We start from the raw sequence: 27,362 nt of genomic DNA on the forward strand, positions 1-27,362 counted from the left end.
GTATATTAGGTAATATACATTCCTGTGTAGGGATGCTTAATCCACACAAACAGTTACAATGTCTGTGACTGTACAGTACAGGTGAGCAGCACCTGATGGCAAACAAACAGAGCTTCTCACTGCAAGGCAACAGAGCTAACACGTTAGTCACCTTTTAACCCAGGTTCTAAAAAAAGAACTGGAAAATAAAGAAACACAATTAAGACAATAACAATAGTCACATCAAACTAGCTCATTTCTTTATTAGTTCTAGAGGAGGAAAGTTATATCAGATCAATGTTTTCTAGTTAATTAGTTTATTAAGAAGAAACATTTCTATCTTCTCTATTGTGTTAAAAAGAAGTCGCTTACAAAATTAATTTGTCATGTTATAATCAATACAGTTCCTGAAAATTTCAAATAATCTTCACTGCAGCAACTCCAAAGATTCTTCTAAAAACAGTAAGAGGACTTTCAGTCACTCCTAATTTCTTTACACTTTCTTCAAATGAGAAAGGGTAAAGTAACACTACTTTACTAATGGTAAAGTAGTGTTTACCATTAGTTCATCCTGGTACCATAAAAAAACAATAATATGGACAAACAACTTCAGCCGCAGGTGAATGGCATCTTTAGCAGAGATCAGACAATATTCAGAAATCAAATTAAATTCAAGGTCAAATAACTCTTGCAGGAGATAACTGTCATACATGAATGAAATGCTAGTTTAGTTGATCTTGTCAGTGTAGTCTTGTTCAACTTTTTTATTAGTAAGAATGTGTTCATAAAGCAACCATATTCCGTCACAGCTCTGCGACAAGATTGTTCTGGGTTGGAAACTGAAAGGTTTTGGAATAGGCAGCAGCTGTTTGGGAATCATCTTTTTGTTGGCTCTGATGTTAAATTTCCTGTCTGTCGTCCTTGGTAATTTTTCACAGCTTTAACTAAAGAAATACTAATGAACTGTCTTAATGACAGGCGGCTGATAATATGCCTGTTTAAAAATGAGGATGTTGATATTAAAAACAAAACACATTTATGTTACATTTTCTTCCACCCCACATCCGTCTCATTTTTTATCAGGTGGATTAACTATAGATTTTTTTGGTGACCAACTTCTTCCAATTGAATAATTACTATTGTAATTCTGAAAAAAAATATTTGTATAATATTGTATAATCTCCTGAGGATTATCCGCACATTTTACTGTCCTTGTTAATTTGTGTCCTCACTAGTATTTAAAATTTTTACTTCTGAGGAATTAACCTTATGACTCAAAAGAGCATGTCATCAGACAGAAAATAAAGAGCTACCTGCTAGCTTGCCAATTAGCCGTGTATTAAAGTTTTCAAACTGCTCTTTCCTGTATCTGCATTTCTAGAAAAACAAAAAACACTTCTAACATGTTAAGTAAATTTTGGTTTCTTACTGTGTTGGACATGACAATCAGTACAGCACTGAATTATATTTTAGTAAATAAAACAAAGATACTTACATGTGTGCTGCTATAAGTTAGCAAGGATAGGCTAGCAGTGAAACTGTAAGACCCAGTTGGACTATTTAGAAAGATATCTTCTAACAAAGAATCAAATGGTAATGCATTTCAAATTAAGCTATTAGTGTTTTCTGTTAAGCAACTACCAAACTGGGATTTTATCCATTAGTCAAAAAACATCTGTTGGTCACATTAATGAAGGAAATACAAAAAACTTAGTATTTTTTATGAAAAAGTTAGACTCTTATGTCACAATTGATACTTTAACATCAGTGTTATTGTATGTAATTTTCCACTTTTATGTTTTGACTGCTATGGTTTACTCTGGTGTTGGCTAATAGGAAAGCCGAATATCTGGTTATATTAGTCTCACTGAAACTGGGTATTTTTACTGAGTCAGGACAGAAACTACGGTTCCTCTGCATGTACACACTTGCAGGTTGTTGGTTAATAAGAGTGGATATTCCTCTAAGTAATGACGGTAATATTTTGTATAAGGTTAGGTTTTTAACTTGAGAAACAAACATATGTCCATTTGAAGCAATCAAATCAAATGATGAGCAAAGGAAATAGTACAAAAGACACTCATGCAGAAGGTTGGTAATAAGACATCTTTATTAACCATTTGTAGAGACATGCTAGATCTCTGTACAGTGTGAATGAGAACCAGGTCAGCAGTAATCAGGTTTGATGCACTGATCTGTGATAGTACAATCACAAAAATCAGCAGGGAGACCATCCCGGCCCCTGCTCCAACACGCAAAGATCCCATTTACGTCCCTCAGTCCATCTCTGTGGAATGTTGAAATGGGCCGTCAACAAATAAAGGCGGACTCTGCCATATTCAGCGTTTAAATACAATTGAGTATCTCCAAAATTCAATCTGAAAAACAAATACTCTAGAGTTATTTGTTAGAGTGCTTTTCTTACAAGGAACCACAAACATTTTGTTGCAAAATGGACCCACTGTTGAGGGAAGTTCAATGGCACTTTATTTTGGTGTGTTTGTATTCTGGTGAAAGTTTCCTGCGATATTTTAACCAGCTGTTTTACCATTTGGCTCATTATGTTGGTTAGAGTTTGTTTTAGAAGTGTGCTCCATATATAGGTGTGTGAAAACAATTCAAAACCAACGCTTCTACTCTAGGACACACTACTCCAAATTGTATGGAAATTAACAATGAACATTTCCTTTTAACGGTTTACATTTTCACTCTATATCTAAAACACATTCTGCAAAAGTGCTGTAAAGACTTCACATCAAAGACACATCAAATCAAAGTAGTGTTCTTAGCACTGGCTGACTTCACCACCAGAACGTTATGATAACTGGCCCGAAGGCGGAAAGAAATAGTCCATAATGTCAACATTTTCATTCAGTTTAAAAACAAGCAGGAAAAAACAAACAAACGTGGAAATACGTTATGCGACAGTTTCTTTAACAATCAGACACATCTTTGAATTAAGCGACTGTACAATTAGAATGAAACGTCTCCCAACTTCATAATAACCTGAAAGGTCTACATGTGCAAATTAGTCTTTAGTCGGTGAGGAAACAGAAGAAGAACGTTTTAAGGGTGTAGTTGATCCGTCTGCTCAAAGGGCACACGGCAGAGGGCTGGACTCTTCGCTGCTCGTTTACAGCGATCTGCATACACAGATCATCATTAAACACATAATTCTCCCACAGCAGCTGGACGGACACAGTCCGTGACGTACAGACCGAAGGTGTCCTTAAAGAGAGCCGGAATGTGGCGGGAGTGAAGTGACGTGACAGTGGCCCTCAGTGGAACTGCGTTCTAATGCCGTCCATACAGAAAGCACAAATTCACACACACGGCAAAAAATAGAAAATAAAAATGAAATCAAAAGGTCGTCAGAAGTCAAGTATAGAAACCCAGCTCTTAGAACGCTGTGCAATCAAGTCACTGGTGGAATATTACATTTTTCAAACTCGTGTACACAGGTAGACAGTACCTATGCTTTACAACTAGGCATGCATTACATACTCTGGACTTTACAGCTCGAATTGATCCGTAATGTCTGAAATACAAATGTGAGGATAACAGTAGGGCTACAGGCAGGAAGGCTGTGATTGGCTGTTCTGTAATTAGCTTTGAGATACTGAAGAATAGTCAATGATAAAGCTGAAAACGTTATTTGTTTTGCGATTGCCCACAATCGTCGTGGCACACAATACGGTGTGGTCTGTTCTTCAGGCTCTCAGACATGTTCTCGTTTTCCTAAAGCAGATAAAGAAAAAAGCTTCCAGAGGAATCCACCTTGTTATACAAAAATATGGAAAAAAAAAGAAACCTTTTACTTTTCCACATGGGAGAACTAAATCTATTCTCAGATTCGGGTTTTTTTGGGATGAAGTTTTACCAAGTCATACCACTTTTTTCTTTACTTTTCTGTGTGTGGCATTTTTGTTAAAGTAGACCCAATTTCACATATTGCTAGTTCCAACCGATCAGCGGTCGGATGAGGAAACCGGGATCTCAACGTGCAAAGTCAACAGCGGGGTTAACCAATGGGAAGCAAAGTAACAAAGCGTGTGACGTCGATGATGGAGATCCACGGAGGAACCATGAGCACTAACAGGAGCAGCCGCTTTCAGTGGTCTGGGGCTCCTGGGGTTTGTCCAACTTTATGTCGATCACTGAAAAATATTATTAAGGAAGCCAAGCAAGCAGGTCAACAGGACATTGTATAGATCATTAAAACTCAGATACGTTAAACAGAGAGACTTTTCAAGTATTTATAATTGCCTATCAGTGTTTCTGAAAACTGGAGCCAACAGTGCAGATAAACTGCAGGCCCTGATCGCCTCAGCGGTCCCACAGGTTGATCAACTCCATCTTGCAAAAGGAACATAAATCATCAAAATTATCAGAAGCACTTTAAGAAAATAATTTTGTATGTAATAAATATATATAGAAAGTGTTTTACTTTTTGAATTGAATAAAATAAATTCACTTTTTGGAAGATAGGCAGCTTAAAAGAGAACACACAAAGACACTAGCTGCACTGCAAGTTTCCAACCACTAGATGGCGTTTTTTCCTAACATTCCAATAATTCACCAATGAGATTCTGAATGAATCTGAGCAGAGTCACAGCGGGTTTGGTGCCTGTCTGCAGCAATCACTAGCAGAGAGGTGGGTTACATCATGGAGGGTCATCAGTCCGTCACACAGGCAGACTGAAACAACAACCATGTGTGTGCGCACACACGCACAGAAACTGAAGGGGAAATTAGAGAGAGCAATAAAATTAACGATTCTGATTTTGAGCTGTGGGAGGAAGCTGGAGTACCAAGAGAGAACATGCCAACTCTATAAAGAAAGACCCCAGGTTGAGGTTTCAACCCTGGAACTTCTTTCTGCAAAGCAACAATATTACACTGCAAAAAACACAGTGTTAAGTATTTGGTTAGCGTTTCTAGAAAGAAGACAAAACTAACTCATAAGTAACTTTGCAGAAAGATACAGGAGCTTGATTTAAGTCAAAATTCCTTAACTGATGAAAACATACTGGTCCACCGGCAGATTATTTCACTTATAACAAGACATTTTCCCCATGGTGAAAGTGAAATCACCTGCCAGTGAAACTAGCATTTTGCAATCAGTATTAAAGAATCCTTGGCTTGTGAAACAAGCTCCGATGTTTCTCTGAAACATTATTTTTAGGTTAGTTTAGTCTTGTTTCCATTGTGTTAAGATATTTGCACAAGAAACTAGACTACAAATACTTGGTAGGATTTTTTTCAATTAAAACAGTCATGTTAAGTGAAAAAAATCTGCCAGTGGAATCAGTACTTTTCCATTAATATTAAGGAATTACTGACTTAAAGCAATCTCCTATATCTTGCTGAAAAGTTACTTCCAAGTTGGTTTTGTCTTATTTCATGTTCACCAAGATATTTTCACTAAAAACTAGTAAGATTTTGTGTTTTTGCAGTGTATTAATCATCCCACGCTTATAAACAGGGTTCTATTTTTATTCATTCCTCGGAACAGTTTTTTGGACAAAGAGAAAGCGTCCAAGTGATGCAGCCCCGTCCGTCTGCTGTATTATGATGGAGACATTAACTTTGAATGAATTCTGGCTTAAATCACTGTGGAACAATTGCCTAGCTAATGAGCCAAGGCTGCAAAAAATAAATAAAAAACAGTGCTATTCCAACTTCATCTTAGAGACACAAAAGGCACATCCTGGCTAATCCAGACCTTCTAGTAAACATGAAGGTGCAGCAGTAGCAGCCTCTTCTTTATGGGGCAACAAACACGTTTGGCCTACATGTGTGCAAACTAGATCCAAACAAGTCCCAGCGTGGCTGTCAAGCAGCCCGGTACGAGGTGGAGCCTTGCCGTGCGGTCGCAGCTAGCGGCTCCGGTAGCGGCTCGGCTCGTTCCCGCTGTTTTACAGTGGAGCGCGTGGTGGTATGATGTCATTTGAAGGGCAGCGGTTTAACGCGGCGCGTGCCAGAGCGTTCCCGCGTGGACCGGCTCGCCCCAGTTGGAGGATGGGAGCGCGTGTGTCAGCTGCCAACATCACCAAACCAAATGAGCCTCGTCAGTCATGAATATTTTAGCGGTCGGCATAACTCAGTAATGGCTGTGGCTCCAGCTCAAGACGATTTGAAATTTCTCAACAGTAGTTTTGTCGGCGCGGTTGTGTCAAGAGAGTGGAAGAGACACTCGAATGAGCCAGAAGTTAGTTTTTACATTATTAAAAACACAAAATAAAACGATACAAATTTGAATTTATACAAAATACACAGTGATGAATATGTTTATTATGCAGTAGCTATACCATCCTAATCTATTAAGGGAAGAGGGGAAGCTGCAACCTTATTGAAAAAATGAACAGGGCAGCTTCAAATTAAATGAAATGTGTACGTTTGTTTTTCTTTTTTTTGTTGTTGTTTTTTGCTCCTCCTGCTTTCAGGCCTTCATTTGATTTCTTTCCTGTTTGCCTGAGTAAAGCTGCAGGTGTTTGCGGCATGCTGGAGTAGTCTGATTCATAGTGAAATCCCAAATGGGATTTTCTTGTCAAATTAAAGCGCTTTCTCCAGATCAGAACCTGACGAAGAGTAATCAGCGTGACTGAAAGGCAAACTGAATGTAAATCATGCTGCTTTGCAGGGAAACAACAGGTACACGACATGACTTATTCTGCTTAATCTTGTTCCACAATCCTCATTATTATTATTATTGGGATTTTGTTGTTGTGATAAACTAACAAAAAGTAGAGCTTAACTGTTCAGAGGGACGTGAGTTACACATGAGCTTGGCTTGTGGCAAACTGCAAAAGAGATTTCTCACCAACTCCTTTCAACCAGAGATGCTCACAGATAATTTCTTCCAAGTCTCAAGTCTTTAGTCCACAACTGAAGTAAAACTTTTCTTATTAAATCCATAACATCGTCGGCCTCTGACCCTGCATGACTGTAGTCAGGAATCCAGACCCGTACCCTGCAAAAACAACAAATCTGACACATTCTTCTATCCAAGTACCGTTCAAATAAGACAAAAATTAACTTACAAGTTACTTTTCAGCAAGATATGAGCTTATTTTAAGTCAATAATTGACTAGTATTCATAAAAAGTAGTTTCATTGGTAGATAATTTCACTTACAAGACATTTTTCCCATGCTATTAGTGAAATAATCTGCCAATGAAACTAACTTATTCATCAAAATTAAAGATTTATTGAGTCAAAACAATCTCTTATCTTGCTGAAACATTAACTTGTAAGTTAGTTTTGTCTTATTTCTAGAAACTAGAACAAAAATACTTGGTAATATTTCGTGTTTTTGTAGTGTACTGTTTCACTTTAGCAATCTTTTAATATCTATTTAGGAGTTATCTTTAATATTTAAATCAGTATCTAAAGATGTAACGAAAGATTGTTGCATATTATTTTGAAAATTGCTAAAATGTAATCTTTACCTTAACAGTAATAGTGGGCATTTCTGTTCCAAAAAGAAAAAAAAAAAGAAGAAATGAATTAAAAAATGTTATTTTTAGATTTTTTTTAAATTATTATTTAAAATGGCTAGGCTAACTCCTGTTTATCCCTGCCTTCCTTCATATTTTCCATTCCTTTATATTGTGCACTAAGTTTAAATGGTTTTCTCCTCACTATGAGCTGGATAAGGTTGAATAATATTGGGAAACTATTTTCAAAATTCACATTATAGCCTCTGTTTTCAATCTTAATAGCAAAGATGATCAAATATGAGACATAAATTACCACAAAAAAAAAAAATAAATAAAAAAAAAATAAAAAAACAGGATGGAAGTGCTTCTATTTTGACAATTTTAGCTGGAAGGATCTTTGTAAAGTCGCAGCTAGCTTAGCAGCGAGAGAAATGTGAGGGGTAAATTATGTTTATTATGATTTCTAAATGATCCAAAGCCATTTAACACAGCATTCATTTGGAGAGACATTAATGTAGCCATTATTATGAAGCTACAGCGAACATGAATATGTTTGTTATGAGGCATTAACATCCCATAATCCACCAGCGTCACCGGCTCTGAATCAAGCTCATGCTTTCACAATAAAACAGCTGCAGTCTGTCATTCACATACCGACTTCCCTTCACTTTTCATTACAAACGGTTTAAGACTTGAGTCTCAGTCTAGTCTAGTTTAAAATAGTTGCAGTCAAAGTTGCACATTTAAAAATAAGTTTTTAATTTGCCACAATACGGGCTTCCAAAAAAGTTTAAATTACTTAATTTTTCCAGAAAATACAGAATTTTAAAATAGTTAATATTAGAGACGCAGCAATCAGATATTACTGATTGCTACATCAGGACTGACACTGTCTGTGTCAGTCCTGATGTAGGGTAGAGGTGGCAGTGTGCCTGGTCCATAAAGGCAGATCTATTCAGTCTAACTCTATACTTTATGGTCTGAGTGACGTCATACTTTATAATTTATTTTATATTATATCTAGAATTCCTAATTACATTTTAAAATCGGTTAGAACTCAGGAAAAAAAATTGATAATTGGTGAAAATTGCAAAGCCGTGCAAAATTAGCAATTGATCAGTGAATTTGGATTGGAGTTTGTGGTTGTGACTAAAATGTGGAAAAGTTCAAGCATTTTAAATGCACTGGACTCTGTTGGTGCAGTCAGTTCCTTTGTTTTTGTCAGTGTTTTCCTGGTAGCCCTGATGACCTCTGCACTGGTCTGGGTCAAGCGCCATGCTTAAACCCCGGAAGGGTTAACGACACAACCATTAGGTAGGAAATTGTTTTCAGAAGCAGAGAGCGGAAACCAGAAACCTCCAGGCCTGCACATCATCATGACACGCTCCCTTCCTACCTCCAGTTTAAATGCACCAATTACAGTTTCCTAAATGCTCCGTGTGCTAACTGGAGTCTGATTTGGACCCCTCCGCTGTCTGCTTCAAATCAAATCTCATCCTTTTGAATCTGGAGCCTCCCTGCCTCCGTGTGTGTTTGTGTTTGGTGCGTGGAAATGCTCCACTGAGCGACCGTGTCAGCAGAGACGCATCGCTGCTGAGGAACTGTCATCACCAGCCATCCATCACCGCTCCTCCACCTCTCACATTCTGCCACACCGGGAAAGAAGAAAACAACAATAAAAAAAACAAAAACTAAAGAAGAGGATGGAGCATTATCTCCATCTCTTCTTTAGTTTCTTTAGTTTGTTGGCTGCTACTAATGAAAAGGTGGATCTCAGTGGATGGAAAAGTCTGGTAGGTTACCAAGTTTATTCCTGCAGGAGCAGAGTTCACAAATAAATTACAGGAATGCTGCAGCGGGATGTGCGGGAGCAAGCGTTCCCGTGCTGCGCTACGGTCTGCCTGATTTAGGCAGATAAATGCTGCCGCGTTCGTCGGGACAACAGGAGACCCCTTAAAAGTGAAGGAGTAATGACAGTGCAGCGTGCGCACGGCGCGACCGCAAGCAATTTTCTAGCTCATCTACAGTTTCCATAGAGATGCAACTCTGCGGTTGTGGAGTAGAGGAGGATGTGGAGGGCTGTTGCACCCAGGGGGAGGAACGGTCACAGAAACAAACGGTCGGCGCTCACAGACGGAACAAAGAGACAAAAACATACAGAATGATTTGTTGATTTATTAATACTACGAAGTACTATATGAGACGGTGCCAGACTAATGGTACATTAATGTGGCTCTTGGGCAACACATATTTTTCTTGTAGTTTAACATCTTGTTTTGTTTGTTTATTTCTAGGCCTGTTGCAATAAGAAATAACTCAATGAATCGTATGATAAATTAAGCTCAATAATTTCCATTTTAATGATTTATTGTTTCTCTTTTCTCTCTTTCTACCAAAAACTGAATGATAAAACTCTTAAGTCTGGTGCTTTAGTTTCAACTAGCACTTTTTTTAAGGACGGTTTTGTTTACAGAGACTTAAGACAACAAAACATTAAAGAGTGACAAAAAAGGCATAAACAGGATCAATCTGGAAGAAACCAAATCCAGTTTCACAAATACTCATTAAACCCTGGAGATTGATGCTGTGTTTCACACCTAATGCTTAGTTTGGAGATATTTATTAAAATGCAACACTGACTGTATTACTAAACCAAATAAACAGCATAAAAATCAGATGGAGTAGCAGAGCCTGGGGGTTCTCTTTTAGTTACTGATGGAAATTAAAGCAGAAAACATCTCAGCTGCTCCATTTATCTCCAATAACATGTTGAAAAATGTCTCTGTTTGGCATATATTATTCCACCAAGAGCATATTTTGCATATCACCTTCACTTATTCTTCCCTTCCAACCAGAGCTGGTTTAACCTTGGGCGCATTCTGCCACTCCAACAGAACAGGGGCTTGTTCTCAGGCAGTCTCTGGTTTTAACGGACAGACATGGCCGGCTGACCAAAGACGAGCTGACGGTTACCAAGACGATTTTCCCTAACAACCTATTTAATTAGACAGGTAGCTGACGTTAAATAGATTGCAAATGTAATTCCGTCAGGTCGTTCACAGTGCCGTGCTGCAGCATTCAGACGTCAAAGTTTTTCCCCCGTACGAAAATACAAAGGAAAAACCCCATATTGGGATAACATGTGACAGACCAGCACAAATCAGGGGATAGTTGTGAGATAGAAGTGAAATGATTCGAGGGTTTAAAGCTAACAAAAATGAGAAAATGTTCTCAAATAACCTGAAATTAAATATACAAGAATCGATGCAAAACTGCATAAAATCATTGAATGCATTTTGCAATACTTTCTCCCACATATGTAATAAGTTTATTATATTTTGTGCCCATTATTACAAAATGCAGAGATAGACCTTTTTAAAGAAATGATGATGTAATAAACGTTCACAAAGTGCTTGTGTCCAATCATTAATCAATAATCATTATACTCCTAATAATAGTCATATGTTGTATGCTTTTAAATTGAAACTCTGGTCAACAAATTCCAAACTTTTGGTAACAGACTCTGTATGAACCTACAACACAAAACGTTTCAAAATGCCTTCAAGGATTTTAATACATTTTGTGTCATTATTACATAATGCAGCTTTAAAGACATTTTATCACATCTTAAAGTTTGATTTTATCACATTATTGCATATTGTGGTGTTATACAGCCTTAAATACAGTCAGTGATACAATGGCATGACTGATATCAAGGCATATTTACATGATGCACTGGCCTAGTCAAAGTCCAGACCGAAATGCATTTGAGACTCTTTGGCAAAACTTAACATTTGATGTCAACAAATGCTTTCCAAGCATTCTGACTGAGCTTTGGCAATTTCCCAAAGAACAGGCAAAAATATAAAACAAAATATTCAAATTTTTATGTTAAAAATAACTTTTTTTTTCTCCATTTCACTTCATAGTTATATGCTGCTTCATGTTGGTCTATCACATAAAATACATTAGTGTTTGTAATGTGAGAAATTGTGGCAAAGATCAAGGGGCTATGAACACTAAAAAAAGTTTTCTGTTCACTGTTTGTAACTGCGCTATAACATTCATGTTTTTTTCAAAGGATACTTCCTTCTTTGCTGGTTTCCTGCATACTTTCCATCCCTGGGAGAGCAGCCGCCACGCGCCGGAACAGCTGTAAGACAGAAAAAACAAACAGAGACACTGTTGTTCCAGACATATTTACTTAGAATAAAAAAATAAAAAAAAAACATTTAGGATTTTTAATGTTCCATCTGGAAGAAAGGCAGTGTTTTTATGTTATGAGTCTGCTGGCAGGGTGTCAGTCTGCTGCAAGATGACACAGCCAAACAAACAATGAGACACTGCAGCCTTTGGAGGCTGAACTGTGACCTTTGTTTCGGCTGCACAGAGTGACGCTCGGTGTTTTGGTGAAGAACGGCTTCCTCTGTCTGCAGGAGCTGCTGCAGGATGAGCGCGGCGCCTTCCATCAACACTGTCCACAGACTGACAACACAGCCCGCCTTACACTTGTTTGTTCTTTATCCTGCAGACAACAGCTGCTTTAAACCAAACAACAAAACAATCAGCTGTTTAGAAACAGACTTGAACCAGACGAGCCTTCTGCTTCTGTTTCTGTCTGGAATAAAGAAAACCTCAGCGTTAGGTAACAAATGCAGTTCAGTTAGCAGAAATGGGCTAAGAGGAGAGAAGTGCGTTGTGATTGGTGGGCTGTCTGACCAAATCAGGGAGCAGCAAGCGCTCAAAGGGAGCAGGATGAAACTGGACGTTAAATGTCCAGTTACAAGGCACAGGAATGACCGACACTGCTGGAAGAGGAGTAGAAAAGAAATATCCTTACTGTCACACAAAAATATTAAAAATATGTTTAAAAATAAACTAAGAATAATATACTGCAGCGTAACAGTTAAATAACATAGCATACAAATTGAGTTATCAAAAATGGTGTACTGCAATCGAAGGTAATGTGCAACTGAGTAGAATATGTAGTACTAAATGTGTAAAACAAAAAACAAAACAAAAAAAAAACACAGAAAATTTACAATAAATGGACAATAAAACTGTGCTAACAACATAGATGCATAAATACCAGCAGAAATTATTCTTAGAAATGAGCAAAACTCTATGTGCAAATACCAGCAGGGACGGAAACACTTATTGAGTTCTGTTAGGTTATAGAGTCTAACAGCTGCTGGGAGGAAGGATCTACGGTAACGCTTCTTTGTGCACTTGGGATGTCCATTACTGAGGGTTAAATGAATTGTTCACATTAGAGGTTTCTGGGGGATGTGGTTTCAGAGTATTTAACCGTCCAGGAAGCACAGCGGTTCAAGAACATCTAAACAAATGAAAAAAAAAAAAAAAGGAATGAAAGCTAAAGGTGTCAAGTCAAATTTAAATCAACTCAGCCACTCCTTCAGTAATTTCTGATATTTGCTAAAGGATCAAAACACCACACTGAGTTTTCGTAAGGCCAGATTTTAGCCAGATTTTTGTTAAAATTGAAAAATTCTCATATTTTTGTTTACAACAAATTGAAGAAAGGTTTCACGAATCCCAAACTGTGATGTAGAGAATATATGAACAGTGGAAAAGAAAAATCAGTGTAAGGTTTGACTCGTCCATCTACAATTCAATCAAATTAAAAAACACCTCGTTGCCATGGCTGCCACATCATAGCTATCTAAAACTAAAAAAGGAGGAGTGAAAATCCCTGCAGCTGAACAGCAAAGAAAATCAGAGGGGAAAAAAAAACTCCGAAAAGGCAAAGACCTCTCAACCAAGAAGGTCTGGAAAAAGAAACCAGTACTAATATAACTACTCCACCATGAGGGAAGCATTTGTAATTATGTTGCAGTTTCCTGTAGAAAAGGTTCATTTCCACCGCAAGTTGTGGGGGAGGTAATTAGTTATACTGGTAACACTTTATTTGAAGGGGGATGAATAAGACTGACATGACACTGTCATAAACATGTCGTAACACCTGTCATAAACACCTGTCATGAACATGAATAAGCCTTCATGAATATTTATGACTGTTGTCATAAAGCGTCATTCGGTAAATTATGACACTTTTAATACAAAGTTGACATTATTCGAAATGTCTTTATGACAACTTGACATTAACCAAGAAATCATTATTGATATAAATTTGTTATAAAAGTATTATTGATTGCACTTTAAAAATGAGGTATCTTTATGTTATTAAAGGTAAAGTTTAAACAGTAATGATTTATTGCTTAATGTCAAGTTGTCATAACAAAGACATTTTGAATAATGTCAACTTTGTATTAAAAGTGTCATAATTTACCGAATGACGCTTTATGACAACAGTCATAAATATTCATGAAGACTTATTCATGTTCATGACATGTGATATGTCATGTTTATGAAAGTGTCATTACAGTCTTATTCACCCCCCTTCAAATAAAGTGTTACCTTATACTTTCCCCAAATTTCCTCCTCCTTTTTTATGATGTAATGCATAAACTCCCACAACAACAGCTTACACGTTAGGTTTCATTTACTTATTAGGAGTCAAGGTTGAACAAGTCTGAAGTCTTAGCTACAGAGTCAGCTGCTAGGTGACACAAACTTCATTTTGTTTAGGCGAGTTGTGGCCTTTTGTTGTGACTCAATCTTGTTAATATTTACACTGAAACAATATTATCATTCCAAAAACACTGTCATTGATTTAATCGGGGTGCACCGATTTCAGTTTTCTGGCCGATCGGCGATTACTCATCTTTAAAAAAAAAAACCTGACTTCCTGATTCCGATTCTGGCCGATACCAATTATTTTTGGTCAGAAATGTAGTTAAATATAGCATATAAGTCGGTGAGTTGGCAACAGTGGGGTGACAATTGACATTTTAATAGAGTAAATAATTGATTGACCATGATGTCCTGAGAAAGATTAGCGCTATGTAAGCATATTCCAGGTTTTATTTGTTAGAAAATTCTCACCTGTTTGACGTTGTAGCCCGTCTTGGCGCTGGTCTCGATGAACATGACGCTCAGCTCTTTAGCCCTCTGCTCGCCTTCCTCGATTGTAATTTGCCTGCAAATAAAAAGGGATCATCAGCATCTGAATCAAGACAAAACGGTGGTTGTTACGCTCACATAAACAACAAGCCAAAAGAAGCTGTACGAGGAGACGAAAGCTCATTGTCATTTTAGGCAGGGAGGGAAACAACAGGTGTGTTTGGGTAACTGGGCGAGAGTGATTAATTACACTGTGTGAAGAGTTAATGATGGCAAATTTGAATCATGTTCAAATGAATGGGGCAGAGACTGCTTGGTTCTCGCCGACACAGAGACATCATCAGGTTTCCTGTGAGCACAGACGGAGACCTTTGGCCGAGAAAGCAGCAGATCCAGAGATCTGCTGCTTAGTAGGCGTATTTTCTAACTCCAAGTTGGATAAACTTCAATACTTAGTGGATTTAGGATAGCAGGTGATGTGTGTCTGTAATAAGGTGGGGTGAGGCCTAAGGAGGTCAACGCACCATTTCAGGTTGTACATAACTATTGGACAGCTTCTGTTTTCAGACAAAATGAGCCAAAAAGAGATGTAACTAACTGCGAAAAGTCAAACATTACCAGACGTCTGAGGGATGACACACTCTTGAAATTCATAAGACTTTGTGGCAACATCACAGAACAATTCAACATTTTGTTGCAAATAGTCAATGGGATCGTAAGAAACGTGTAGAGAAAAAAAATGCAAATTAACCCCCAAAGGATTAGAGAACAGTCAAGTGTGAAGCAACCAGGAAGCCATTGTCTTCCAGTTCTGTTATCTTTGTTGCTGCAACACAAAACACTGACCATCAACAGATTGAGTTACTGAAAAGAATTGGGAGGGCTACAATAATCACTGATTTTTTTTTTAAAGTCAGAAAAGCTTACTGTTTACAGTTCTCACTTAAACAGATTAAAATAAAAAAGTGAGATGGAAAAATGTGAGTTTTTTTTATTTAGTTACGTAACAATTCTTCCCCAATAATTGAGTGCATAGTGAGGTTTTGGTTTTTCTTCTTTTTAAAAAGCCAAAGTCTCACTTTTACTTTGAGGTTTCGTTAACATTTTGAATGAAGAGCACTATAGATGGCGATTAATAAGAATAATCCTCAAAAATAAGGCCTGCCTAATAACTGTGCACACGATGAACACATCTAACTAACAGGCTGCTTTCAACCCTTAAGCACAGCAGCGCTAAATCAAACGGATGCTTCCCTCGTTCTCCAACACCTCCGTTGTGTCACAGCTCAGAGCGGAGTAATTCAGCACACATGAAATGGTAAAAGACGTCTGCAGCACACACAGGAAACGTTGAACCGGAGTTGCATTTCCATAATAACGCCACCTGACAGAGTTACACCATTTCTTCTGCAACTATTTCTGGATGCTTCGGTCTGAATCGCAACTTAAACAGCTCTGCAGCTTATTTATCATCAGAGAGGCGGCTCCAGGGAAGCCGGAGGATGAATGTGCTGTCCTGGCAACATTCATGCCTTGCAAAGCAGCACTATGATTAAAATAGTAGAAATATGTGACTCCGCCTTTATGTGTGTCGCACCAATGATCCTATGCAAACAACAGCAAGGAAACAAAGTAACAGGACATAATCGTTATGGATCATGATTAAAATGTTTTAATTCTTTGGTACATCCTATTTTTTAAACGTCGACTCCCTGGGATCGGTTGATCCTCAAACTCATGTCATTGTTGATCACCCAGAATAATATGATGAACTTAATCAAACATGACAATGAGTCTGAACGAGTTTTCACATTCAGACAGGAGCAGCTTGCCCCCCTGAGAGAAGGTCAGGACACACAAAGACAAAACTCCAGATTGCTGTCAGCTATTAAATCATTTTAAACCCAATAGCTCTGCAATGGGAACATTATGAGTTATTAAAGGTGACCTATTATGCTTCCTTGAAGAGGTTAGGATAGGCCTAAGCATGTTAATTACATTTCAAACCCCAAATCATTCTTAGGTCTTATTCTGCTCAGTTCTTCATATTTTGAGCTCCTTTCAGAATGAGCTGTTTAAGGGCTTCTGTCACTTTAAAATCCAAATGAACTGCTGCTGGCCACGCCCCCCAACTCAATGTTTACACTGGCAAGTGAGAATAGCTGCAAATAGATGCGCAATTAAACAACTGTACACCTTTGAAAAGCAGATGTGGAGCCTCCTGCACAAACAAGAATGCAGCAACAAAACACAAAACACTTGTCTTTTCCAGCAGCCATTGAACAACCCATACAGCAGTTGCAGGGTAACAGGTTGCACTTCGCTGAGGTTGTTAGGTGAGGGACAGCGCCTGCTGATTTGTGATGTCACATTCCAGAGGTTTTGAAACGGATCATTTTCCAGACACCAAATAATAAACTTATTGCCAAAAAACTTTTTTTTTTTTCCAAGCTTTTGGGTTGTTTTTAGAAGCAGCAGAAACCCAAATGGAGGTACAAAAACATGTAAAAGGTGAATTTTGTACAATACTTCACCTTAAAAGCTATTCTGGCACTGACTTAAAAATGAAAAGATAGTGATTGGATCGGAACCATTTTCAGCTTGACCAGTTAGTCGGAAAAAAGTAAACATCCTACGTTTTTCTGATCTGTGAACACTCCATGCCAAGTGCCATTAGGATAGGATTAGGATGGAAGGCTGGTCAAGAGTAAGGAAGCCTGAATATCAAGTTTTAAGTACCAGCAAACTAAGTTTGAGGTTAGTACAGTTATGCAAGAAAGTCTCTAAAAGGAAACATTTTCTCTTACTTCACCAGATATTCTAGGCAAGAGAGATTGTGAGCAGATAACGCAAAGGTTTCCCAAATTACAACAAAGTTACTGTTTTATCATTCTGGGTTAGAAGCAACAGTGTTACTGGATTTGATGACCTTTTGCAGATTTCTAAGTAAAGGTCAGGGTCAACATTTTCTAGATAAAATCATGGAGATTGTCAGCTCCTTCAACTTGTTTACATTTCAAGCTGAACCTTACTACTATGAACTTCCTGACATGAATGCAAAACTCAGACCATGACCCTCATCACACCATCTGAGCAGTGAAACATGGTGGTGGCAGAATCATGTAGTAGAGACGTTTACCATAAGACTTACTGCTGTCATTGCAGCTAACAATGGTAATGCCAACTTTTAGGGCTGGACAATAAATCAATAATACATATCGCGATAGACATAATTGATGTCTATAGATAATCCGATAGAATATTCAATATATAGAATATTCACTGAACTCTGATCCAGAACCGCACAGAATTCTGGGAGATGTAGGCAGAAGAAAGCCTTTAGCCACTTAACCTCTCACAGCAAGCTAAGCTAGACTGGTGGCTCACGCACTCATTGGTTACCTAGCAACAACCTGTTGAGTAACTTGCACAGCAGCTGTTTCAGGTTTTGCCGCTGTGCCTCTTTACTGCTTAAAAAAAACATTACATATAGTGAAAACAGTTAAGATCACACCACCAGTTCGGCAATCCTTCATAGATTTTTTTTTAATCAATATACTGATATAAAACACATATATTGAGTTTTTGACTCAAGAGGGTAAAGTATAAAGTGGCACCACACTTTCTATTTGTCAGATGTTTTGGAATTCATTTTTTCCCCCATTCACATGTATCCGCTACCTCGTGTTTTACATTGAAACCTTGTAGTAGAAATGTGAAAATCATGGCATAGTAGCTGTACAATTCATGCTCCTTCTGCTTAACAGTCCATTTTTTCGTGGGAAGAAGAAATTCTTCTGCTAGCTAATTATCCAAAATATTGTGGTAGTTGTTCAGGAGCAAGCATAAAAAAGAAAACGGCAAAATGCAACGAGCTGGATACCGTGGAGCTTCTTCTCGTCGGTGTGCAGCTCACCAGGCTCTGCTTGGCTGCTGCCTCCCGCTGCCTGGTGCACACCAGATTTCCCACATGCTGAGCTCCAGCAGATATGCAGCTCCTACTCTGTGCATACTCCCCTAAGCACTGAGCATTGTGAAAAGCTCCACCACACCCCAGTGAGCAAAACCAAAACCAAAACAAAAGGAAAAAAAACTCTCCGAAATGCTTTGTTCCCAAGTGATTCATACATACAGTATGTGTAAATTCTACAATACTGCAGCAGGGAAACCAAAAATTAAAAAGGCGCTAGATACAGATGGTGTGAGAAGAAAAGATGCCAGAGACGCAAACTGAGCAGAATTTGATCATTTACGATGCAGAAATCTGCCCGTCTCTCACTCTTTGACACTTTTGAAAAATTGTTAATTTGCTAAATCCCCTTACGTGACTCAAGAACCTGAACACACCTTCTAAACATTTGCACGAATGTTCCTATCAGCATTGTTTCCTGATACTAATGAGGCCTTCCTCTGCAGAAAGCTGAATAATAAGCTCGTTATTAAGATTTAGAATGATCGGGTAAGAAAACATTTGCTTCAGCTGGAGCACTGATGGACCATTATAATTTTTCTGTGCTGATTTAGCTAAACATCTGTCAGTTTGTCCGGTCCACACAGCAACAAGGCTCATTTCCCCTCTCAAAGTGGGAGATTAAAGGAGGACGCTGATGTGATCTTAATGCAGTAAACTGAATTTATTTCTTTGCTGCGGCTTTAATATTCAGGCCACATTAAGAGCAAACTAAATTAACTATGAAAAACTGGAAAAAGTTTTTGATAGTTACATTTAGAAACAGCTCACTTTCTAAATGTTATTCAACCCAAATGTTTAGGGTGTAATCATAACAATGAGTGGTCCTCTCCTACCAACACCTCCTACAAAACCAAAGCTTTTCATTCATCTTTTGCTACAGAAACGGTGAACTTTTATTGGCAGCTCCGGTGAGACATATCCAAGAAACTGCCGCCATCAGCATTTTTCCTGATTTCCTTTCAGTTCCTGACATACTGTGAAGTAAAGCGCCAAGGGAGTTTCTCTGCAGCTCCGAGCTGTTGACCCTCGCCAGGGAAATTAATGCATTTTGTACCAATGAAATTACTTACCTCGCAAGGATGGATTTTCCTGGAGCGAACGTGACATTCAGTAAAGCGGCACAGTTCAGAGGAAGAATGCAATAATGGAAGCACTTTCCAGCATCCATATAATACTAATGAGACAATATGGAGATACATGGAGAATGTAAAGCATGAATCTAATAAAGGGTATTGTGTACGATGAAGATCCATCACATATAAACTACCTTTCTGTTAAATCCGTTTTCGTGCTGATGACACGTTAACGCATAGTTTACCAGTACATGTTGGTGTCCTAATCCTGACCTATTTTTGTCTTTATCTTCAAACAGGATTTAATTAACAATGTCTACACATGCATTTTATACTCTTCTGATTCCTAAAATGGCAAACCCCAAGGTCCTGAGCTCAGTTTTCTCAACGTTTTATTCCTTATGTTCTTCTTTTTAGCCACTTCCCCAGCAGATCCACAACACACTCTACTCTCACCGACTGATGTAAAATGACGGATGAAGCCAATTTTCTCCAAGTCAACTGGAAGAAATCCAATGAGTTAATGATTGGACCAAAATATGTCAGAGTCTTCATGCAACTTCTGTCCCACCCTGACCCAGTCCAGAACTATTCATGCTCAAATCATTTGTCAAAACAAACCCTTTTCAAATGTGCTTTTAGGGCATCACTGATTTGTGTGTCATTTTTATTAACTTTATGCTACTCAATACTCTGTAAAGCCCATCATAAATAAAATGTAAGATAATTATTACCATCACAGCCCAAAAAAACAATAAGAGGATCAAAGTATGAAACCTGGACTAATTTTCTTGACTGGTTGTGTCGTAAGGTTCTGCAGGTTTTAGCAGATTTCAGGCAAAGAAACAACTTCACCACTGAACTAAAAAGGATTATTTCCATCTTTCTTTGCATTGATTCCTTTGTGTATGAAGTCTGCCTGTGGCCTACATTTTGTACACATGCACCATCAATACATTTAGCCAGCGCAGCCTATTTTATGGTTCAGTTCCTGCTGTATTGTGTTCCTAATAATGCAAGTTTCTGTTTCCCATCATTCCTTAGTTTATTTTTCCCTCAGCATCTTTAAATCGACTCTTTTCTCCACCTATTTTGGCTTCATTAAGAATCTTGTATCATCAGCATTTTCATTTTTTCTTTTTTTTTGATGACTGTACAAATCACAGTCACAAACAGGATGTGCTGAGGGATAAAACATTTCATAATTACGGTTTACTTATTTCAAAGCAGGTGTTCTGACCCGAGTCGCTCCAATGAAAATCGGCTGAGTTCCAAACATCACAACAATGAAACTAGATTTAATTCATCCCATAATGCTAATGACTGTGTTCATTACAGAACGTGATTATGTAGCGTCAGTAAGTCCTCGCAGATCTTCCTGCACTGCTTGGACTGTAACATTAAATTCATATGCATCCACATCATTTCCATCTCATTAATACAAAGATGTACTCTGCAGCGAAGCATCTAGACCCTGTGTTGTGTGAATGCAGCCGGTGGTGTCAGCCTGCTTTGTTCTTGCTGTTCAGCTGAATGTGCCTTCAGACAGTCGCTGCGCCTCATAGTTGCCATGGCGTCGGGGCATAAAACAGATGCTGGAGTTAGCTGGCAGGAGAGGACGGAACTACATACCTCTTGTCTGCTAAGTCTGTTTTATTGCCAACAAGCATGATGATGACATCACTTCCTCTTTCTGTTCTCACGTCGTCAATCCATTTTGATGTCTGCTGGAAGGAATTGACATCTGTGGGGATAAAGCAGAGTGAGATGACACCAAACAGCTGAGGCGATAAACAATGCAGCAGCACCAGTCCTCCCACTGCTGTAAACTAACATGGAAAGTATAGAAAATGGTGGGGGAAAAAACACGACTGTTGAAACCTTGGTAACGAAGTGCTCCTCATCACATTCCCTCATCTTAGTGCATTGTTCCAGAACATTCACAGCTCTGACAGTAAAGCTGCAGTATCTGACTTCTATAAAAAATGTTTGGTTTACATTTGTTAAAACTGTCATTATGTCGTGACAGCGTAGTATGAGAGATAATCTGTGAAAAAAAAAAATACACTGCTTCTGGTCAAAACCAACCAATCAGAGCCAGGAGGAGGGTCTTAGTGCCGTCGATCATCCTCATGTGTGAGCTTGCTCTCCGATATGCTACAGCTGGTTCACCACAACATAGCATGCCGTAAATGCTAAGGTGAGTTAGCATGGCAATGACAGAAGATAAATAATTTTCCTGTTATTTTAAGTCATTTCTCCACCTTTAACAAAGTGAGCAGTGCATACATGAGCATGACTGACAACGCTAGAACCCTCCTTCTGGCTTTGATTGGGAGTGGTGCATTTCTTCTGACCACAATAGTAGCACTTGGAGGAGGTGGAGAAGCTCAATCTTTCTATAGATTATCCGTTTCATTTTATATATGGTGACAGTTTTAACAAATATGCAAAAAACATGTTTATAAAAGTTGTATGTTGCATTATTAGAGGTTTTATTTGGAAGGAATTTTGATGCATCATCTTCTTTGTACTTCAAAGCTAAGAACTGCTTCCTGTTGGCAAATCACTTAAAATCTCAATAAAATTATATTGAAATGCGTTTGATATGTGTGTAACATTCACAGAAAATGTGAAAAGGTTAAAGGGGTTTTAGTAGTTTTGGAAGGCAGTAGTTGACATGGAATAATACAAACAGCAGTGAAGTCCCATGTTAAGTTATTAGACTTTAAAGAAATATGTCCACTTTGCCTGGCAGGGCTAACTGGCTGCTACACTGAGGCCTGTTTCATTTAGTGGATATAGATTTTGATAAAAGATTTTATTTATTCTCCAAAGTGAACCTCAAACCTGGTAAATCATGTTTTTGATGTTTGTGTATATCATGAGACAAAAGTTACATATCATAAAACCATCTGATATTATTTATAACCAGTGCTTAACTGTACAAAATAAGAACCCTGCAATATCTAACAAAAACTATACTGCAGTACAAATATATGTAGCAACACTACTGATGGGCTAGTAGTCACTAATCAAGCCTTTTAGACTCCAAATGCTGGAGATGCTAGAACAAAGGCTAGTCACGTAACTCATAAGACGAACCACAGGGGACAGACAGCCTCAGTGAGAGTCAATATAACTAAATGTGCCTTATACATTACATCAGGCAGCACATACTGTGTTAATTCAAAAAGTCTTACAGAAAGAAATGGACTCATCTTGTTCCATTTAATGAAAGTTTTCAAAAATTTGAATCAATGGGACTCCTATGGTCACACTGTTTCCATTCAACATACCTGCCAAAATCACCTTGATTTCAACCTTATTTCAACAAGTCCTTATAAAACTACAGAAAACATTGGAGGTGTGTGTAACTTTGCACATTTTTACACTAACTTTAGTTTTAATCCAATGGTGAGAACTGATAACTAAAAAGTTAGTTTGGCTAATGCTAAAGCACTAAAACAACAAAGTATTTAGTGGAAGCTAATGATAAAGAAATTTAACAGTTATTAAAATTGAAGTTGTTTATAAAATGAAGTGAAATGGTGTGATAAAGCAAATCAAAGATAAAAGAAGTCATTTACATTTAAAAAGTAAGTATTATGCATTTTACAGCCACATATAGAATCATTTTATAATTAAATATATTACCTTCAGTTGTTATAAAAATGCTGTACATATCAAAGATGACTTAAAAGAAATTTTACTTCCTAATTTAAGGCCTTGAAATTGGGCCTCTGTCTCTTTAAAAAGTCTTGCCCTTTCTGCAACTCCGCCTTCAGGAAGTCATCACATCTTTTCTCTAGTAACCCTTCAACCTCGTTTTTAACAGCAATGCACGGAGAAGTAGCTTCTATAATGAGCTCAGCTGATGTGCAGTTCTACCAGATGTTTACTAATTGCTGCTCTGAGGAAGAGCTTCATCTTTGTAGGCGGAGCTAGGTCCAACCAGGTGTATGTCACAGCTGAATGGTTGCCATGAGATTCAATGATTTCTCAAACATGCATGAAAGAATCAAAACAACACTCCAGGTAAGTTTTGATGAGGGAATAACATAACATGATGTAAAGCTTAAAAAAGTTGATTTATCTTAATACTGCCCCTTTAAATCAAAACTTAAATGAGTTATTCATCTTTCAGAATATAAAAAGTTTGGTAAAGTCTGTTCTCCATACATTTTCCATTTTCGCCACCATACTTACCCAAACCTTGGAAACACTTTTCATACGTTTCTTATGTAGTAATCCTGTCATTCTGTCTGTAACAACAATCTCCAGAGTCAATCCCCTTCAGTTTTAGTGAGCACAATGTGAGTCTTCTGTAAAACTCATCATGTGCAACAGAAACACACAGCCACAAAAAGACTCCACTAAGGAGCACAGAGTGAAATAGAAAAGCTGGCCTCTGGGACACTGACTTGTAATGTCGTAGACCACCACGGCCACGGTGGAGTCCCGTATATAACTGGGGATGAGGCTTCTGAAGCGCTCTTGTCCTGCTGTGTCCCAAAGCTGCAACCTCACCTGGGGTTCAGAGAGAGAACGCTGAGGAGGGGAAGATTATTGAGACAGTCAGAGAGCCTGGAATCAGCTGGCTCCCTCCGCACACACACACACTCAGTCACCGATAACACAACGAAAGCAAGATTCACAACAGGGCATTATTCAGACGAACAGATCCGTCATTTCCAAGGTTGTACTGCTTTTTTTGTGCCTTTTTTAAGATAAGCAGACAGCAAAACAGCAGATTTCATTGTATCCACCTACGCAGCACAGAAAGATGACATGCTGTTCCCTCAGTGCTGCTCAACAGTCTGAATGCATATACATTACTGTTAACTAACGCCACAAAACTATCGACGGAGACAGCCGCTGCTACTGGGAAATACAACGTTTTCACATCTTTTTATGACATTAATCACACGTAATGAAGGTCCTTACCGTTCGATCTTCCAAGTACATTGTTTTGGACAGGAAGTCGATTCCAATTGTGGCCTGGAAGGGAAAGAAGATGTCAACAAACCAACATCACTAAACTCGACTCTGAAGATTATCATCATTATGATGCTTTATGATCAAATCTGCAGTGGAATCCAGGCAGTTGTTACACACATTAGCACTGTGCTTAACCAAAATACAGCAAGAAGGTTGTTGACTTTAAATGCTTTTTACACTCAGTTGAGCTGTTTACAATCATGACTCACATCTTCCTCAGCATCCACTTATGTACAGCAATCGCAATCTAATCATTCCTTTTATTGTGTCATAAGGCAGATGGCAGTGTTCTTCTTCGAGGCGTGTTTACTTTCCACTTCCAAGCCCACGGCTTCTTTGCTTTGCTGCCTGTCATGATCTCATCAGCTGCTCCAGCTCTGATGAGCCCAAACTGAGAAATCAATGCTAAACTGCAGATCTGCATTTTGTTTCACGGCGCCGCTTGTCAGAGCTGTTTGTTTAGAAAGATGTGGAAATATTGCCTGCGTCCTTTTGTGATGCAGATCGCTTTTCTTTTTAAAGGGAGAATAAAAGAAACTGTTCTGCTTTTCGCATATGAAGTATTCTTTGACAAAACCTGAGTTTAGTGTAAATATTCTGTTAAGCAGCACAGCTAAACGTATGAAAATAGAGACAGCTGGCCACGGCAGATGTGATCAGTGTGTTTTTCATGTAGCACTCCGAGATGTACAGGTGTGGCGCCGGGGCTGACCCGGACCTGCGCGGCCGGCTCCAGCTGCTTCTTTAAAGTCTGTGTGACCTGGCAGACTGCAGCACAGTCCAGCTGGAGTCTGAGTTATACATGGTCAACAGGTCCAGTAACACTGCAGAACTCTCAAGTAAAGATGAACATTATTTTCAGAACTTCTCCTGAAATACTTTCCACAGTGTTCATATACACTTTATCCATGGTAAAATTGAAAGCATGAGACTTTGGAGATAAGAACAATATAAATGAATTAATGCAAAATAAAAGGAAAAGAAAAGAAAGAAAAGTTTCAATTCACTATTGCGCATCATTTCATACCATTTTTAATAGTGTGTGATGTTATTCTAGATTAAGGGTAAACTAAAATATAGCATTTTATGTTCTGAAATGTCTCTCTAACACACACACACTCTTTACAACCGACTGGTCCAAGAACAAGACACTAATTAAACTAAATATCTTACAATTTTAATAATGTTTAATGCATAAGTCTTTGAGCCATTAGGACTAATAAATATTAATTACATTGAAACAATCCAAACAACTCGTGTTTAGGTAAATGACCTTCCTGCTCAAATTAAATGCTAATCTACAATATACAAAGAAAGTTATAAAAACAACAAAAACAAAAAAAAAAAAAAAATATATATATATATATATATATATAAAATTTTCTTACCAAGTTTTAAGACCATTTTTAGTTTAATACCAATAAGTAGTTTTGGTTGCATAATTAACTATTTTTCCTTTAATTTTTGTGGAGTTCAAAAAGAAAAATCCTGAAATATTTTTCTGCCTTTGTTGATCTGTTCTTGGTCTTGGAAAGTCTGGTTTTGGCCTTAGTCTCGGAAGATCTGGTTTTGGTCTCAAGCAGTCTGGTCTCATCCTTGGTCTTGAAAGATCTGTTTTTGTGTTGACCTTGGAATGTCTGGTCTTGGCCTTTCAAGACCAAAGTCTTGGACTTGGAGGATCTGGACTCGGTCTTGGAAGAACTGGTCTTGACTCCATCCTTGGTTTTCTTGTTTCCAGCAAATAGAAACAATTTTGGAGAATCTAACCAACCTACAACAGGAAAGGTTTAGTCTGATTTAACTTCAGACAGTGAGAAAATAAAGACTGTATCTAAATCTTTTAATTAGTTGTGTGAAAATATCTGATTAAAAGTCTAAATTTGAAAAACTGTTTGCAGTTGAAACCAAATATTAGATTTTACTTTACTACCAAACTGTGAAGTTTGAATATCAAACACTGTCGAGGACTTAATACAGAAATCAAGCACTTGAAAACACCTAATTGAAATTCAAGCATGTTCAAAGATTTCAAGCGCCTACACAAACCCAGTTTCTGAAAAAGGGAGAAGTTCAGTGCAGCATTTGTGTGAACCAATGCCTAGGCAGGTGAATAGATGTATATGCCATGTTCCTCTCTGTTGGGCAATTCAGCAGGGTGCCCACTGCCCACTTTGACAGAACTGAGCATCAGCAGCTCGATCACGCACTTGTTTCCTTGGCGATGCCAGCAGCCACACTGGACTGATTCAGAGTCTGGCAAGGATACAGGATGTCATTTATACTCTTCTATTAGTCTCAGCCACATCAAGCACTGCTGGGATCAAACTACATGGACTTAAAACACAAGAACTGGGGACGTGACAATAAGGAGCAAATCTGAAAAATTAAATCAGGATATTAAATACCAACTCTAGATAGCTACAAAATAAACTGAATTTTCACTTTGCAAGCATAACAGACAATTAAGGAACAGTTTTCTTTCAACTGCTCTTAAAAAAGAAAACGCAAAACAAAGAATATATTCGGTATTCAACAGCATATTAAATATAGATATTTATTACTGCTAAACCAGATTCAAGATAAACATAGTAGGTTGTTTTAGGAGAATAATAGAGATCTTCTAGGTTCTGTATTGCTTCCACTTTGAATATAGAATCCCTCAGACAGCTATACCATGCAGAAATAAGATCATGGGAAATTATTAATGTTCCTCCTGTTTAATTTTTAACAAGCACATAATGTCAGGAGACTGGTCATACATGCCCCACCCATTCTGCTGCCAAATAGGGCTAAACCTGTCTTCAGTAGACGGGAGTGGTTCTAATAATCCCCCTCCCATCTTAAAATGTTAAGTATAAACATTGTTGGAAGCGAATCAGATATTAATCATCATTTAGTTATTTGTTGGACT

At 38.0% G+C, this 27,362-nt stretch overlaps 1 protein-coding gene across 2 annotated transcripts in view; it reads right to left on the reverse strand.

Annotated features, from left to right (window-relative positions):
* Positions 1-2,070: 2,070 nt before the first annotated feature.
* Positions 2,071-27,362, reverse strand: part of rab6ba (RAB6B, member RAS oncogene family a) — a 54,981-nt gene continuing 29,689 nt past the window's right edge. Inside the window, exons 3-8 of one of the 2 annotated variants that reach the window (XM_015055129.1) lie at positions 24,398-24,451; positions 23,875-24,001; positions 21,083-21,194; positions 14,387-14,480; positions 11,507-11,573; positions 2,071-4,136 (exon numbers count right to left, since the gene is read on the reverse strand). In XM_015055129.1, coding sequence (XP_014910615.1) covers positions 4,072-4,136; positions 11,507-11,573; positions 14,387-14,480; positions 21,083-21,194; positions 23,875-24,001; positions 24,398-24,451 — 519 coding nt within the window. In that variant the 3' untranslated portion in view covers positions 2,071-4,071. The remainder of the gene's footprint in view (positions 4,137-11,506; positions 11,574-14,386; positions 14,481-21,082; positions 21,195-23,874; positions 24,002-24,397; positions 24,452-27,362) is intronic. The other variant, XM_015055130.1, reaches the window with a different exon arrangement.

This window comes from Poecilia latipinna, unplaced genomic scaffold (genome assembly GCF_001443285.1).
Source record: "Poecilia latipinna isolate Pla-1442-1.1 unplaced genomic scaffold, P_latipinna-1.0 Scaffold1297, whole genome shotgun sequence".
NCBI classification, from domain to species: Eukaryota; Metazoa; Chordata; class Actinopteri; order Cyprinodontiformes; family Poeciliidae; genus Poecilia; species Poecilia latipinna.